The following is a 16,525-nucleotide window of genomic DNA, read 5'->3' as shown; positions in this document are numbered from 1 at the left end:
AATAAAAATGGAAAATCAGTGTTCCTGGGAGTACAGGACAAATGTAATAATATCAAGTAGTTTTAAATGTTGATAATGATGTCACTGTTGTAAATGTCAGATATATTTAAATGATGCTGCAAAGTGTTTACTCATTCGAACTTACGCTGCTTTTGAAACAATAATTTGCCTGTATGAGGAGACTGGTGTATTGTTCAGAGGCCTGGCAGCAGCAGCAGCACTGAGTGGTTTAATGTCACACAAATAAAAAGACTGTGCCGTCCTGAGTGGTGCTACTGTAACCACAATCCTCTCTGCCTGCACCCAGACTCTTTCTGTGTATGTGTGTGTAAATAACAGAGGAATAGTTGTATTCATGTTGAATATCTGGCCCACATTACAGTCACTGTGTGTTGAACACAGCATGACTGCAGGGAGGAGGAGAGGAAAAAGCTACACAGGGGTTCAGTGAAGGCAACACAAGTACAGTCATCACATTCTGGTGAAATATGTTTTTAGCCCTCTCATACTGTGCTGTCAATCACTCCAATATATGTACATGAGTAATATATACCTAAAACTACTCCCACAGTAATGTAGCATCTTGTTTAGGAGTTATAACATGTTTGCAAAACTGCTCTCAGATCAGCAGGCTGGACTGTACTCTGTGTTCAACACTGTTTTTCCTGCTGCACTTTGGCCTACTGGCTGTTATGCAAACTGGACAAGTGACTCGACAGCATCACATGGTTGCCACGGAAAAATTATATTGCATTAAGACTTCATCAGCTTGAATATTGAGTGAAGTGCTTAGTATTTACATCTAAGGTGACGACCGAGAGAGGCTTTGCAGATAAAAAGGAATAATTTCTCTCGTGTGTGTGTGTGTGTGTGTGTGTGTTCATGCATGGCACAGAGAGGCCAGGATTCACACCTTAGTGATAATCAGTCCTTTCGTTGTTACTTTTCCTATATAAGAAACAATCAAATATCAATAGGCAGAGTCTTATTGTTACAAACTGGAGATTTTGCTTATGCTCTCCAGTCTTCTGGAGCTGACCCTATGCCAGGTATGTACGCTACACTGTTAATGGATCTAATCTGCTTTTTACATTATAAATACTGAATGCCCATAAATTCAGAAGGATCAATCTTTTTTTGTCGCTTTGTACTTCAGGCTTCTTCTGACTACTTCTCTCTGTTTGCTTTTTGCAGTCCTCTTGAGTAAGAAGTTCACAACTGAACTATACTTTAGTCCCTCGTTGAAAGCTGAAACAAGTCTCCTTAATGAGGCTGTTAATGAGTTGTTTGTCGACACTGCTTTTGCAGGATGATGACACATCCAGAACAGTTAGGTATGACTTTGTCCCAGACTGCAGGGGACAGTCAAGAGAGAGTGGTGGGGTTATGTTAGGTAAGGTGGAAGACATTGCCTCATGAAGTTAGTTGAGCTACTGTATTACTTATTTGTAAAAATAATCTGAATCATCAAAGGAAAACTCTTTTCAGCAATGGAGCGAATTAGTAAAGAAACTATATTCTATTTCCCAGGTGTCAACAACTCAGCTGAATTCTGACCATCAACCATACAGTCTATGCCATGAACTGGAATTGTGCATTATGGGTAAAGTAGGGATTCACATAAGAATTCAATTCTCATATTCTACAATTCTCAATCAATTCACAAATACCAAACATCACTTTTCGTAATAACTATAGTTAATAATGTTATATTGACAGAACTGAAGAGGTGGAACTCAACTGCACAGGCAAAGTGCAGCACCAATATTATGTGAATACTTCACTTGCCATCACCTAATCTTAGCTGAGCACCGAGCTCCAGCACTAACAAACAAGACTGACTGGCCGACACACATTGCACTATTTTACAAAACTTCAACCAAGTCTCAACCAACTCCTAACAGCAATTACACTCTTGTTTCAGTCTTCTCATACAAGATGCTTCCAAATTGATACAGCTATTTTTTTTTTTTTATCAAAAATTGCATTTCAGTGTCCTAAAGACACAAGTACACTGAAGTAAGAGCCTAAAAATTGTGCCACCCTTTGTTTAGTCAATCATTGATGAAGGGCAGTTTAATGAAAGTTATGCAAGGAGAGAAAGGTTACATATCCACATTCCCTTGCAAGATTTTCCCAGCTGGTCAGGAATTTCAAACCAAAAATACTGTACTCACAAACCCACTTTTCTCATTTCCAAGCCTCTCAAATGTATTGACACCTGAAAGGAATGGTTTATGATTTGTCAACTTCATGTCAAGATGCGCAACAATAGGTCTCATTAAATTACTAATTAACTAGCAGAGCATTTCAAGTCTGTTTTGCTTTACACATGACAGAAAAATATTTAACTAATTTGGAGGTATATAATTATTTATGTTTGTCTCTCATTTTTTTTTTGCTAAATTCTAAATAATTAGCACGACAGAGGTTAACTAAACCCAATTCCTGCTTAGTAAATTCCTGAGATACATACATCATTCATGTCTTATTAATTTAATTTGCTGTCACTAAAACTGCATCAGAACTTCCTCAAGAGATTATTGAAGCTCTAGGGACACAACACATTCAAATAAAATCAAGATAATATATATACTGTATATATATATATATATATATATGTCTCCAAGCTAAAGTCCAAGTATAGGGGTCTTGCATATAGACCAGAGGCCATTTTACACAAAAATAGATTTTGACTTTGGCTTAGATCAAATTGATATTAGACTTCATATGGACATTTAAATTCATCCATGGCACAAAGCTGTCTACTTCTTGACTATCTTAAATATGACTCATTTGCCATGAATTTTGAGTAAATTAAGAGTTTGAGTCACTTTAAAAAAAAAAAAACATGGCTGTCCACGAAAAACCAAACCACTCAGCTCTGTTCAGTCCAGCAGAAAATATTTTCCTTCAAGCAGAATCCCACAGTTACAGGTCATTTTGTTTGGAAAACTAATTCAGCAAAGACTGTAATAATACAAAAAACCTCTAGTAGCATAAAATCTTAACACAGTGCAGACCTGTAGCAGAGATGAGTTGCTGTGGCTTCCTAATGTGGCAGGGCTTCACACATTATTATCAAACCAGTTGATGAGCCATGTTCTTGCCTTTTGGTCATTTGGTGCCACTGGTCAGCAGGTGTCACTGATTGTTACCATAGAAACATGGCTCCAACTTCTTCCTTCTTCTTACTTTGCTCTTACATCTTACTTAGCTTGCATAGTTGTAAGGAAACTAACATTTTACATTTAAAATATAAAATATGTCGGTCTTTTTTTTTTCAAACAATCTAACTTGCATTTACATTAATAGAAACAGATACAACTAAGGTTGCAACTGAATCTAGGAAAGGCACTGAACTCAACTTTTTTGACCTTGCTTTGCTGGGTTTTAGTGTTGAAGTATTATAGCAGTATTACTGGGATGCCTAACACCCTTTCACAACAATAAGTGGATCAATATTGTTATTTAATTTTCCCAATAATCTGCAAGTCATACGTTGTGAATAGGACGCTAGCTAGCTTCAGTGCTGTATGTTCGAATACAATGTTTGTGGTCCTCTTGAAGAACTTAAACATATATTAGTTTGAAAACACTTCAAATTAAGTAAAAACCTCACCTTTATGGCTTGCATGAGTATATTCTCCAACGTTGTTTGGTGAGGGGTATTTTTTTTGTCCACCGTTATTGAATACTTCCTGTCCAGCAGTAGAAGTTGTTCTCTGACCGTTAACGTTACCAACCGTCATTTATTTCGGCCTGGCCATTTTCTGTGGCCCACATTGTTCATATCAGGGTATTTCCTCTTCTAACCGTGACATCATCAGACAAAATCGCCAATCACATAATTTAAAGACAAAGGCTGTGCTGTGATTTCCGTTTTATTTACTTGTAAAATTATCACTCAGAGAGGAAGCTTTAAGCGACAAAATATCTTTCCTTTTTCGTCACTTATTTCATCAGTTTTCACCTACTGTATTTCCTTAAATAGTGACTGGGGCCTTCACTTACCTCTAGTGCAGGAGGTGACAGACTTTATTTAGAGCCAAATTCACATTATTTCAAATTCCTTCTGTTTGATATATTGACCACACCAATATTTTAGTATCAAGTCTTGTTTTCAGATGCTAGCTCATGCGGTTAATACCAAAGATCCTCTGTACAGCTAGTATGGTGACTAGTTGCGGCAACTGCTGTTTGGTGACAGTCCAGCTACTGTGCTGTTAGCAATGCAGCGCCGGGTAGCGTTCAACGACCGAGTGGCTAGCCCGTTAGCTACACCTGCCGTCTGAGAGGATGCTTCTGGAAGCGAGAAGAGGTAACGTGATGTCAGGGTTTTATAGTAGGAGTAAGTCCCTCCTCTAGGAAGCCGATGTCACGTATGTCTGCCAGTCAAGACTGGTGTAGTGTAAAATAACTTTTTGGGGGACAGCGCGGGGAGCGTGTCCCATAGTGAGATACCGAAAAGAATGTTGAAAGAGAACAGTATTTTAGTGTCAAGCACTGTTTTCAGTTGCTAGCTCAAGCGCTTAATACCTACTTCTTCTTCTTCGTCTACTTCTCTGAGTTTACTGGCGGATCGCAAACAACTTTATGGTGCATACCGCCACCTACTGTACAAGCGAGTGCAACATCATGTCATTTTACTCTAGCGCTTAAATGGTACCCACCAACCTAGTATTATTCAAGAAAGTAAAGAGTGACGGTTAATACTTTCCTGTAACCGTATATATACTGCTACTATATATATACTACTTTGACTCTATCTGTATGTGAACCAATAGTGCTTTAATTCCAAAATAAAAAGCCATTCTGCATCCACTGTCCATTTCCTGCATTAAGATGTAAACAAAGCTTCTAAGTCCTGTAGCTTCAGACTGAACTGTTATGATGTGTAACACAGTAGGAAGAAGCTGAAGGTTTGGGAGTTTTGGGACACAGACAGCATCAACATAATTTGAAACATTTTACTATCTGAACAATTTGGTGCTCTGATGGGAACGTACTGTAAGAAACAGACGACATTTCCATCCGATTGTGAATCAAAACACACACACAGAGAAGCTGCAGACATTTCTGATACAGGCTGTCAAAACCAAAACAGACAAATGTTTAATTGTTGCAAGAAAGAGACACAAAAGCAAAAGGGTAGAAGAAGGAATCCATACACATGACCTTTTAGTTTTCAAACAACTCTTTTCCTTTACACACTGAGTTGAGAGTGAATCCAATGCAAAGATTTTTTTAAAATATGATCAGTGTTGAATGCCGTTCATTGAACCGGTTTATATTTTTAGTTCAGTTTAGTGTTTAGTTTAGTGAAGAACCAGACAGATTATACTTACATTCGGATTTTAAATGTAATTCATGTCTGTGATTCTCAGACATTTTAAAACAACAGCGTCATAGATTTACTCCCAAGCTATAATAAAATAAAAATGGAAAATCTGTTTTCTTGGGGGTACAGGACAAATGTAATAATATCAAGTAGTTTTGAATGTCGATAATAAGGTGTTTACTAAAAAAAAAAAACAGCACTAATATAATCCATCTCATATAGTATCAAAAAAATTACTGTGCACATTTACAACACTGGCTTTTATAATGATGCTATACAGGCAATTTGCCAGAAGATGGCAACATCCTCATGTCTTACTGTAATAGGTTACACACTGAGCAAAGAAAATCATCTCTTGCCATGTTGTTTCACGTGGTGAATGTTACCCCATAATTATATTTTTGCCATATAATCCATCCAAACATGAGTAATGACTGTGTAGCTTCCAGAAAAGGGGTTCCCCATACATCCCCAGTATTGTCCATTTTACACTCTTTTGTTGTAGTCAGAAGTTTGTGTCAAATACAGGAAATCACATCAGTTTCATTCATGTTTGTAGATGTAGTCGAGCTGTTTACTTAAATGTCACTGTTGTAAATGTCAGATATATTTAAATGATGCTGCAAAGTGTTTACTCATTCGAACTTACGCTGCTTTTGAAACAATAATTTGCCTGTATGAGGAGACTGGTGTATTGTTCAGAGGCCAGGCAGCAGCAGCACTGAGTGGTTTAATGTCACACAAATAAAAAGACTGTGCCGTCCTGAGTGGTGCTACTGTAACCACAATCCTCTCTGCCTGCACCCAGACTCTTTCTGTGTATGTGTGTGTAAATAACAGAGGAATAGTTGTATTCATGTTGAATATCTGGCCCACATTACAGTCACTGTGTGTTGAACACAGCATGACTGCAGGGAGGAGGAGAGGAAAAAGCTACACAGGGGTTCAGTGAAGGCAACACAAGTACAGTCATCACCTTCTAGTGAAATATTTTCTTAGCCCTCTCATGCTGTGCTGTCAATCACTCCAATGTATTTACATGAGTAATATATACTTAAAACTACTCCCACAGTAATGTAGCATCTTGTTTAGGAGTTATAACATGTTTGCAAAACTGCTCTCAGATCAGCAGGCTGGACTGTACTCTGTGTTCAACACTGTTTTTCCTGCTGCACTTTGGCCTACTGGCTGTTATGCAAACTGGACAAGTGACTCGACAGCATCACATGGTTGCCACGGAAAAATGATGCAATTCATTTTTTTATTTTTTCATTGCATTAAGCCTTCATCAGCTTGAATATTGAGTGAAGTGCTCAGTACTTACACCAAGGTCTCCTACTGCACCAAATTTAATGTTGCCCCTCACTTGTAAGTCACTTTGGATAAAAGTGTAAATGAAGTGGAGTAAAAAGTACAATATGTCCATCTGACATGTCGTGGAGTGTAGGTATAAAATAGCATGAAATGGATATACTCAAGTAAAGTACAAGTACCATAGGAACAATGATGTAGTATTTCAGTATGTACTTTGTTACATTTTACTATTATAACTACCATGCAGCTATTAGTTCCTGTAAAAGGAGAATGAAGCAACCATGTTTTGTGATATACAGACCAAAAGGGACATTAAGTGGTTAAAAAAAGCTCCATCTCACCACGTACAATGCATCAATTCATCAGTAATGATAATGAATAAAATTAATGTAATATATATGATAATATAACTCTAAAAACATTCATTCTGCATAGCGACTACTTGAATTTTTACACTTTTGGTCCATTTTACTTGACCACACTGTACCTTCATTTAGGTAAAATTCTGAATGCAGGAGTTTTACTTGTGGAGTATTTTTACATTTTTACAAAGAATCCAGCTACTTAACTCATAACTTCAAATGAAATGAGTCAGCTGATTTACTGATTTACTGTAGCTGTGGTTTTAACGTGTGTAATTTCTAACTTGAACCAAGGTTTTTCCAAACCTCATCCGCTGACATTTTCCCCAAAGGACAAGTCATTTATCAAGTGCAATTTCTACATAAATATATTCACTATCCACTGTCACGTAGTCATCACAAAGGGGAACTTTAGTTGAGTCAGCCATAAATACCCATCTGATTTAGTAGTCTGTCGAAACACTGTTAAATATCATTGCCTTGTGTCAACAGTCAACGCTGTCAAACCCAAGTGACACTGTTTCAGGAATTTTATGATCTAAGCGCAGGGAGTCATGACAAAAAGCAGTGCACTTCAATAACCTTTATTTAGTTTACAGATGTATTCCATTTTGAAGTTTGGAGGAGGGAGAGGGAGCATTAGTGCTATTTACAATTGGTTTGAAAACGTTTATCTCTGTACAGATTTGAACCCTGATCAATATAAACAATATTTTTTTTTAAGACCTAGTGCTGTTACAAAGCGATTCTTTTAAAGCAAAAAACCACAAAGAAAAAGGATTACATTAAATTATAAACAAATGAAAAAAATATAATAATAATAAAAGAGCACAGAAGAAAGAAAATAAAAGTACAGTCTGTCGATGATTAGGGTGGTTTTGCTGCTGTTAAGCACAAGACATTGTCAGCGAGTGACTGTGAACTGGCTAGAAGCTAACCGTATACACAATCATAGACTAAACACCAATATACTGTATATCAACAAGATCTAGATTCATCATGTTCTATATAAGATTCATATTAAATATATTCTACACGTTACCTTAGTTTGGAACATTACTTCCATTGGAAAAATATAAAATAAAACCATAAAACTTTTTATACATTTTTATTAATCTGATGAAGGAGCACATGCTTCAGTTGTGCAAAATGGACTTATTAATGCAGAGAGAGAATTAAGGAGAGAGAAAGAAGCAAATTAAGACAAATAAGGAGCTTTTTTTCCATTCAGAGTTAATTTCCCTGCTAGAACAGCAATTGTCAGAGAGAGAGATCCGAAACAACACTGTTAAAAAAAACGGAGCACAATGAGCATTTCCTTGAGGAGGGGAGGGGGGGGGGCATCAGGTAGGGAAGAAAACTGACATGATGTTTTATTAATCACAACACTGGTCGGTCAGTAATATGCATGGACTGTCAAAACACAGTCACAAATGTCACGGACAAACAAATAACCAAAAACAAGACCACCAACATTGGTTTGTTTGTCTATTTGTTTGCTTGTTTAGGCTTTGTTTGGCTAAGATGTGACGACTGAGAGAGGAGGATGTGTTCGGTCTCTACAGCGCTTTGCAGATAAAAAGGAATAATTTCTCTCATGTGCCATTTAAGGGCACGTGCAGAGGAGGGCAGTATAAAGGACACAGTTGTGTGCATGTGTGTGTGTATGTGTGTGTGTGTGTGTGTTTGTGTTTGTGCGTGTGTCCTGGTTTGAGTTCTCTGAACAGGCACATCTAAGCTTTATCTGCTGCACTGAGGGAGATCACACAAGCACATATGGTTGGATGTATAGCCAGGGTGTCATAATCATGTGTGTGTGTGTGGGTGTGTGTTTGCATGTTGGTGAGCTGTTAGTGGTTAAAATTGTCAGCGGTCTGTATGAGAAAACAAGGCCACACACACAAACTCGGGCACTGCATTACTATTACAACCAGCTAGAATGAGGAGCCAGTTAGGGACTGACTTTGAACAGACCAGTTGTGGATGGCTTAACAATGTGTGTATGTCTGCGTGCATGTGTATGGCAGAAGGCTTAAAAAGGTGTGCATTAAGAAAGAAAGAAAAAAAAAACAAAAAAAACATGCAAATCCAGTTCCTCCCTCAAATTTTCAGTTATGACAAAAAATCAAGTACAACAAAGGAATCAACTCTATCGTTAATCAATTTCCTGCTCCCAACTCTGAGTCCTGGATCAGCCTGAGCCTGCTGTCTTTCCATGTATGTGTGAGTGTATGAGAGAAGGAAGAAAAAGAAAAAGAGAAGAGTGTGTGTGTTTGTGTGCGTGTGTGCGTGTGTGTGTGTGTGTGTGTGTGTGTGTGTGTGTGTGTGTGTGTGTGTGTGTGTGTGTGTGGTAGTTTTTTTGTTTTTTTTTGTATGCATATCTGCTTTGTTGGACAGGCCTGCAGGACAGGGAACAAGCTCATTAGGTCCAGAACGTTGAGGGTGAGAAACAGATGAGAAGGGTGGGGGGGTGGGGGTGGGGGGCCGGCAGCGGAGGTGTGTATTTACAGAATGACACAGCAGTTACTCTCCCCGGTCTTCTCTCTATTCCTCTGACCTGGGAACACACAAACACACACACAAATATACAAACATCATCATCAAGACAAACACTGATCCTACACAGTCAAGGCAGGTAAGCAGCCAAATATATACGGTGAGAAATCGTTTGAAAACATTTTACTTTTAAATGTGATTTGAGGTCAGTTTCACAAACATACTGGTCTACAGAGTTAAGCCAGTCATGGAGAACGTCCACATTAAGCAAAGGAATTTGTAAACTCATCTTTTCAGCCCTGCGTCCAGACTAAAACAGCTTTTTATCTCCTCCAAACTGGAACAGCCTCCAGATTGTGTAAAAAAACAGCGAGTTGGTGTTTGGGGTAAACAGACGGCTGTGCGCCAGTTAAGTTAAGAGGGCATCCTTCAGTCACCTCTGACTTTCACTCTGATCGTTCATCAGCTGAACATGAACCACTGATTATGTAGCAGAGCTGTTGTCATTTATCTGGAGATACAGTGATTTTATCACCGCAGCTCAGCAGCTTCAGAACGACTGCTGGTTAACATGCAGGGTTAATTGGCCACAATTAAAATCACAAAGTCATACTTTTTAAGCTGTCTGACAACAAAAAGAGAAAAATATGTAAATGAGAACGACTATACTGTGAATTCATCTGCATTAAATCACAGTGCAGGTGACCACAGAGAGCAGATCAAGGTGTAGTGGGCTGAGACGTGGCGGAGTAGCCGGCTGGGTGTGGAGCCGTAGCGAGGGTTATGTGGCAGCAAAGTTACGAAGACCACTTAAAACTTATTCTGTAATCATGTATTTAAAAAGGCAGAAAAGTCACAAAAGGTGAGCTGTTCTATCTGTTCCACTGTTCGGCTGTGATGCAGTTTTGTTGTTTGCCAACTGAAAAGAAGGTGAAGAAGAAGCGATTTAGCCGCTTTGGTGTTGTTCAGGCGTTTCACAGTGAGCAGAGGTCTCTACATCTGGAAACACTAATGTGAGTTCAAATTGTTTTCACAGCATTTTCAAATTTAGACAACTTAACATAAACATCGTGCGATAAGATAAAAGCGCCGCTGTCTCATTGATCTGAACGTGGACGCTCTGTCGGGAATGGAGGCTCCGGCAAAAAAAAACTAAGGCTTGGGTCGAATCACGCACAACTTTTACTGTAATACCAGTGGGATGTGATTGATGGCCAATCAAAAAAAAAAACTAACAAACAATCCTGATAGATTTATTTATTATAAACCAACGTGTAGCATTTTGGCTTCACTCGTGGATCCGTTACTCAACCAGGACCTCGGGGATTGTACTTCATGTCTCACTGGTGCTTGACGCCACACGCCCCCACCACTGCAGCCCCTTGTGTTTTCTCTGCTCTTTCTTCACTTCAGTTCACAATTGGACTTTGTCTTGTAATTGCTCATCCAGGAAACACAGGTTTTCTTCTGGAGTCAGGTAATTATTTATTTTACCTAACCTTACCTTTCGTTCATTATACCCAGAATGCATTGCAAATTAGTCCTACTAAAGACAGTAAATGACTAGAATGCTTTGTGCGACCAGCGAACTTAGATGTGTCTCTGATCTCTATTTGTTAGATCTAATAATCCACAGCCGAGGTCAGCCACCGTCTCTGCATAAAATCACCTCGTACTACACAATCACAAAAAAAGAGACCTGTCACCTAATATGATTTATATTAGCTGTGTATTCTGCACAATGTGCTGTATCTTGGGGATACACTTAAGGGAGCCAATTATTTGCGCCAGTGGCTCTTCCTAAAACAGAAGCCATGTGTGGAGATAAATAATGGCTGGGAGCAGAACGTTTAAAGTTGTTCAGAGTGTGAAAGCCGTCTGAAAAGAAAGAAGGGAGACAGAACGCTGGTTACCTTGGGAATTTGGCTCAGGCAAAGTCTCTCTGGCAACTAAATGCATCACTGTGGTCTTCCCCAAGGGCAGTTTGAGGGCTAGCAGGGGGAGAAATGAGAGAGACAGACAGAGAGTTAGAGGTTATTCAGTTAGCGACAGTAGATCTGTCTTTACAAAGTCAGTCACCATCAGTGTTACCTGACGCTTCAGCTGTTCTCTGAGATAGCAGAATACAAATTCTGCTACACTGGAAAGAGTTAAGCGTTATGGTAATGAACCGTAGATAAAGAGCTACATTTAAACAGCTCAATAATAAGCTGTGGCTGAAGGTGTGGAAATATATGACTGTAAAGTCATTTTATTTCAAAATAATCATCTTTGCAGGTAAGGAAAGAGTCTGAAATGGCCAAGAAGGTAAACCTTTATGTAAAGCAAGTATTTGAACAATGGCAGTTATTTCACACAGGCTGATTGGCTGCTGCTGAAAGTCATAATGTTTCCCACTTCATGAAATGTGTAAATCACTCAGCAAACTCTCGATAGAAAATCAAAATCAAATCAGAATCAAAAATATTTGGTGATGCCACCATCATGTCAATTCTTTTGTCCCAAATCAATGATTATCAGAATAAACTATTGGCATTTTCATTTTACACACAGGAAGTGATTGACCACATGTAATGCACATGTAATGTGTTTTCAAATTCAGTGATTTTTTCATGTATTTGCCATATTGCAATATTGAAAATATACTTGTCGATACTGTAATATTGATTTCAAGCATACTGGTGTCCTACTTTCAACTCCATTACCACACAACAATAATGTAACTTTGACAAAAACACAACTGAGCATGGATTACCTGTCTAAAGCTGTTCATCAGTGTGTTTTTATACCAATATGAAAGGAAATCAGCGGCTGCCAGGAAGACGGGTGAAATGCATTCTTCTCCAATTATTTTATGCTTTGTGATATAACAGGTTCCACTAGTCCTGCTGTGATATTTGATGAAATAAACCTGATCAAAGCTGATCTCTTCGCTCCAATACTTACTCCCCAAAACTGCATTTCAGTCGTGTGTGTGTGTGTGTGTGTGTGTGCGCGCGCGCGTGCAGTGTCTGTGTTTGCATTTCAAAGCCACTGGGAGTTTTTGGCTCGACTTTAGGAGGATTCTGTGTCGGCGTGCGAACACGTTAAACCAAAGATAAGGGAATTATCAGATAGATAATGGGATGGGTGTAAAAGGGTTAGGGACCGCCATAACCCCATTAACCACACAAAACACCAGTCAAATCAAAATTGGGTTGAGTAGACGAAAAGGCCTAAAAGCCAGAGAGAAGTGAAGAGCGCCGCCTCAAAAGAAGACATCCTCTTTTTTTCTGTTCACTTATGGCATTCATTTTCACGCCCCCCTCCCTTTCTGTCTTTGTGCTGCCTGAGGTCTACTCCAACGCCAGCCTTGCCCCTTTCCTGACCAGCCTCTTTCCCCTTCTTTTTCTGTATTTCCTCTCTCCTCCCTCTCTCCGTCAATGCAGGCTTGTCCAGAGCACTGAGGTACCTCTGTTCTGCGGCTCAGGAAAAGGATGAGAACAGCAAAGAACTTTCCAGCAACACACTGCTGTGATTTTGTGTGCATGTCTACAAGCGCATAAGTGTTTTTTGTTTTTTTTTGTTTTTTTGGGAGGGGAGGTGTACTTTCTGTGTTTTCTCACCTCCTAGTGTTACGTTGCCGTGCAGAAAACGTCCCTGGTAGATCAGCCTCAGGATGTTAGGACTGCTGACCTGCTCTTCCTCCCAGTCTGAAAGAAAAAAAAAGAAGGGGCCGAGAGAGATGGAAAGAGAGAGTTAAAGAGAAAAGTCAACATGGAGTGAAAAGCTTCATATATCCTGTTTATCGCTTCTTTATATTTTTCTGTAATATCACTTAAAGTTTGTCTTAAATTTCTACATTTAACCACTTTCCCATTAAAACACCAGCATCATTATCATTACTGTATAATCTATAATATATAAACTGAGAACACGCAAGGTTAAGTAACATGTCACAACCTTTTAATTGCTACCTGCTATTGAATTTTCTTTAAAAAGGAATTTAATTGTTAAGAGGCTCTGACTTCAGTTCGGCGAGGCTATATGATGAGAAGCTACTACACCAGTCCTGTTTTGTGTCAATCTCAGACTTACAGTATAATGAAAAGAAATCTGTCATTGCATCGCGGAAAGAATGACCACCAACAACCGCACTGAAGATATTTTAAGACATTCATGGCCTTTATTTTAGATTATTACATCCAGAATGTATAATATGTGGGCTTTGTGGGATTCACTACAGAATGTGAGAAAGACTCAGAGCAAGAGAAGAAAAGGTGTGGCTTGGGAAGAGCTGAAGACAAAAGTGACGGCATTAAATGAGAGAGAAAACAGCGAGAGAGGAGGGGTGGGGTGGGGTGGTGTTGCACGGCAGCAGAGTCTGGCCACCAGATGTTTGTCTCCAGCTAAACAAGAGGGTGTTGGTGATGAGTTAACGCCTGCTCTGGGTTTCACAGGGTTCAGATCTGTTGTCTGGGAGGAACATATCAGAAATCGACAGGACAGAACGGAAACTTCTTCACGTGGAAGAGAATCTGGGTCCATCGGTATAATTTATAGTTTTTCACGCAAGGTGGGCTTCTGCTGAATCGGACTACATTCACAGCACCGTGGGAAAAGGCTGCAGTCTGTGCAGATCTGAAGGTGGTGTAAGGTCGGAAGTATCAAATGAATTCTAACACTGGTGTAGCAGCACTTAGGGAGTGGGTGTATTACAGAAAGGAGGTGGCTGCACTGCAATCCCACATTCCTGTATGCAATGATAATCAGGCTGACAGGAGGAGGGCGATCTAATTACCCTCCACCAAAGATTTGCACATTCCTATACTGCTACACAGACCTACATGTAAGTCATTAGCAGTGGGTTTGAATGTGATCTCAGCTCTCTGGAAACAAGAGTATAGCTCCTCAGCTGCCTTTATCGTCGTTTTAGAAAATACAGCCAAGCTAAGTCAGATCGTCTGGTTTCCAAGTGCATTAGCAGCTAAACAATTACTACTTATGCAAACATACTGCAGCTGTGCTTATACAATAATGTGATTTATTACAAAATAGCACAATATGGGTCCGAGTTATCTATGTGCAGAATGTGGGAAAACAGCAAACGTTCCAGTGAGCATATCAAAGACCGCATACCAAAATCTGGTCGTTTACATTTTTGCAGCTAATGTGAAGCAGACATGCGAGTCACAAAAGCACGAGGATCTCAAGTTTAAATAACGCAGCTCGGAGACAGGTATGTTTTGTGCATCTTAATCCACAAGGACTGAAATGTGTTATGTTAGCTCACATAACCACTATTGTGATAACTTGAAATCATCCCCACGGCAAGTTTAAATCTTAAGTTCTTTCTTTGGGGAATGTATATTTAATAACCATGTTGGAAAAAGAGTAATCAAAAAAAATTATGAAGTAATCACTGCTCTCTTTAGCCAACAAACCGTTAACTGACTACACATCTCCGAAGACTCTCCCACTGACGGAGGAACTGTGACCTGAAAGTCTGTTGACTTTCTGCTGTCACATTAAAGCTGCATTAATTGTTTTTGGCCACGATCAGTGATGGACTGTTTTTAAGGTACTTGTACTTCACTTTGGTATTTCCATTTCATGCTACTTTGACTCCACAGCATTACATAGGGAATATTGTACTTTTTACTCACTTTTTACTTTCAGTTATAATGAAGATGAAGAAACGGCTGCATGACTTTTTCATTATCTTAACCATATGATTACACATGCTTCTGTCACTTCTTCGGTCATTGCCAGGAACAGTCACTGCGGTATCTGAATGGAGACACTTACCCATCGGCCAGTTGTCATAGACGTGTTTGGCAATGTCTGCAGCCGAGTCATTGGGAGAGAAGAGGAACTCTTTCGTCTTCCCGCTGACTAAAATAAGCCGCAGGTTTATCTGCAACACAGATAAAAACAAGCAAAGCACGTTAGAACTGTGAACTGAGAAACACTATTGGACACATTAAATGGAATATGTCACAAACAACTGTCAAATGTGTCACATTAAGCAAAGTGGAATCAGGAAGCACAAAGATTCAAGTTAAGTAATTTCATAGGCAACAGGAGACGGATATGAGGACCCTAAGGAGCGTCTTTCCGCAGGATCAGCTCCCATCTGTCTCCCCCACTTCCTCTTCACTTTTTCTCTCATCCCTCACACTCTGTTTCTTTATCCTTGGTTCCCAATTCTGTCCCTGACCGGCAGCCTATCACCTTCTCACAGCCAGTCGTCTGGCTTTGCTTTATTCTCTTGCCTGTACAATGCTTTAAACATATACTTTATCATGTGATGTTCTTCATGAGACTAAAAACCTGTCCAACATTTAACTACAAATTAAAGGCCATGTGCACATTTTGTCAGCTATTTGCTATCTGCTAACTGCATTTTCCAATTACATTTTCATTGCTTTTTTGTCATGTATTACTTTTTCTGGGTTAATTTCCTGGCAAGGAGTACAACATTAAAACCCCCTTGGTTTACCGACACAAGGTAAATTTAGATTGGTATTATTCCTGAATGAGACTGAGTATCTTTCAACACGACCAAACTGGACTCTCACTGTGTAAAACATGAACAGTTAGCTGGTGTGCAATACTGAACGCTGTTAAAATGTGCACTCTGGCCCAAACAGCTTAACCAAGTAGTCAGTGGTAACAGCCAAGTATAATAATAAATGACCAATAGTGTGTCCCTTTATACAGAGGTCAGAGGTCAGAGTCAGGCACTGAACAGCACCTCTGGAGCCGGTAAGGAACCAGCGTCTTGCTCAAGGACACTTCAGCAGGTCATTATGGGGTCTACTACATGATTTTTAAGGTGGGAACAGGCCTTGAGATAATAACTACAGAGAAGAGGCAAAATCCCCCAAATCCTGATAAAAACACAAATTCTTACACACAAGGACCAAAATAGAATTAGAACCAGTTCGTCTTGCTAAATGATGCTGCATTTTAATACAGAAAGCTTTGGAAATTTTAAATGAGGAGGTGGATGTGAAGATGAGGGCAACGC

General features: G+C 39.3%; 1 protein-coding gene across 1 annotated transcript in view; it reads right to left on the bottom strand.

Annotated features, from left to right (window-relative positions):
- Positions 1 to 9,489: 9,489 nt before the first annotated feature.
- ubl3 (ubiquitin like 3) overlaps positions 9,490 to 16,525 on the bottom strand; it is a 32,672-nt gene continuing 25,636 nt past the window's right edge. The window contains exons 2-5 of the mRNA XM_022738895.1: positions 15,301 to 15,409; positions 13,119 to 13,205; positions 11,427 to 11,504; positions 9,490 to 9,574 (exon numbers count right to left, since the gene is read on the bottom strand). Of these exons, the coding sequence (XP_022594616.1) occupies positions 9,522 to 9,574; positions 11,427 to 11,504; positions 13,119 to 13,205; positions 15,301 to 15,409 (327 nt within the window). The 3' untranslated portion in view covers positions 9,490 to 9,521. The remainder of the gene's footprint in view (positions 9,575 to 11,426; positions 11,505 to 13,118; positions 13,206 to 15,300; positions 15,410 to 16,525) is intronic.

The sequence above is a fragment of the Seriola dumerili genome, unplaced genomic scaffold (genome assembly GCF_002260705.1).
Source record: "Seriola dumerili isolate Sdu_G_001 unplaced genomic scaffold, Sdu_1.0 BDQW01000040.1, whole genome shotgun sequence".
Taxonomy (NCBI): domain Eukaryota; kingdom Metazoa; phylum Chordata; class Actinopteri; order Carangiformes; family Carangidae; genus Seriola; species Seriola dumerili.
This window is presented reverse-complemented; position numbering and strand designations above follow the sequence as displayed.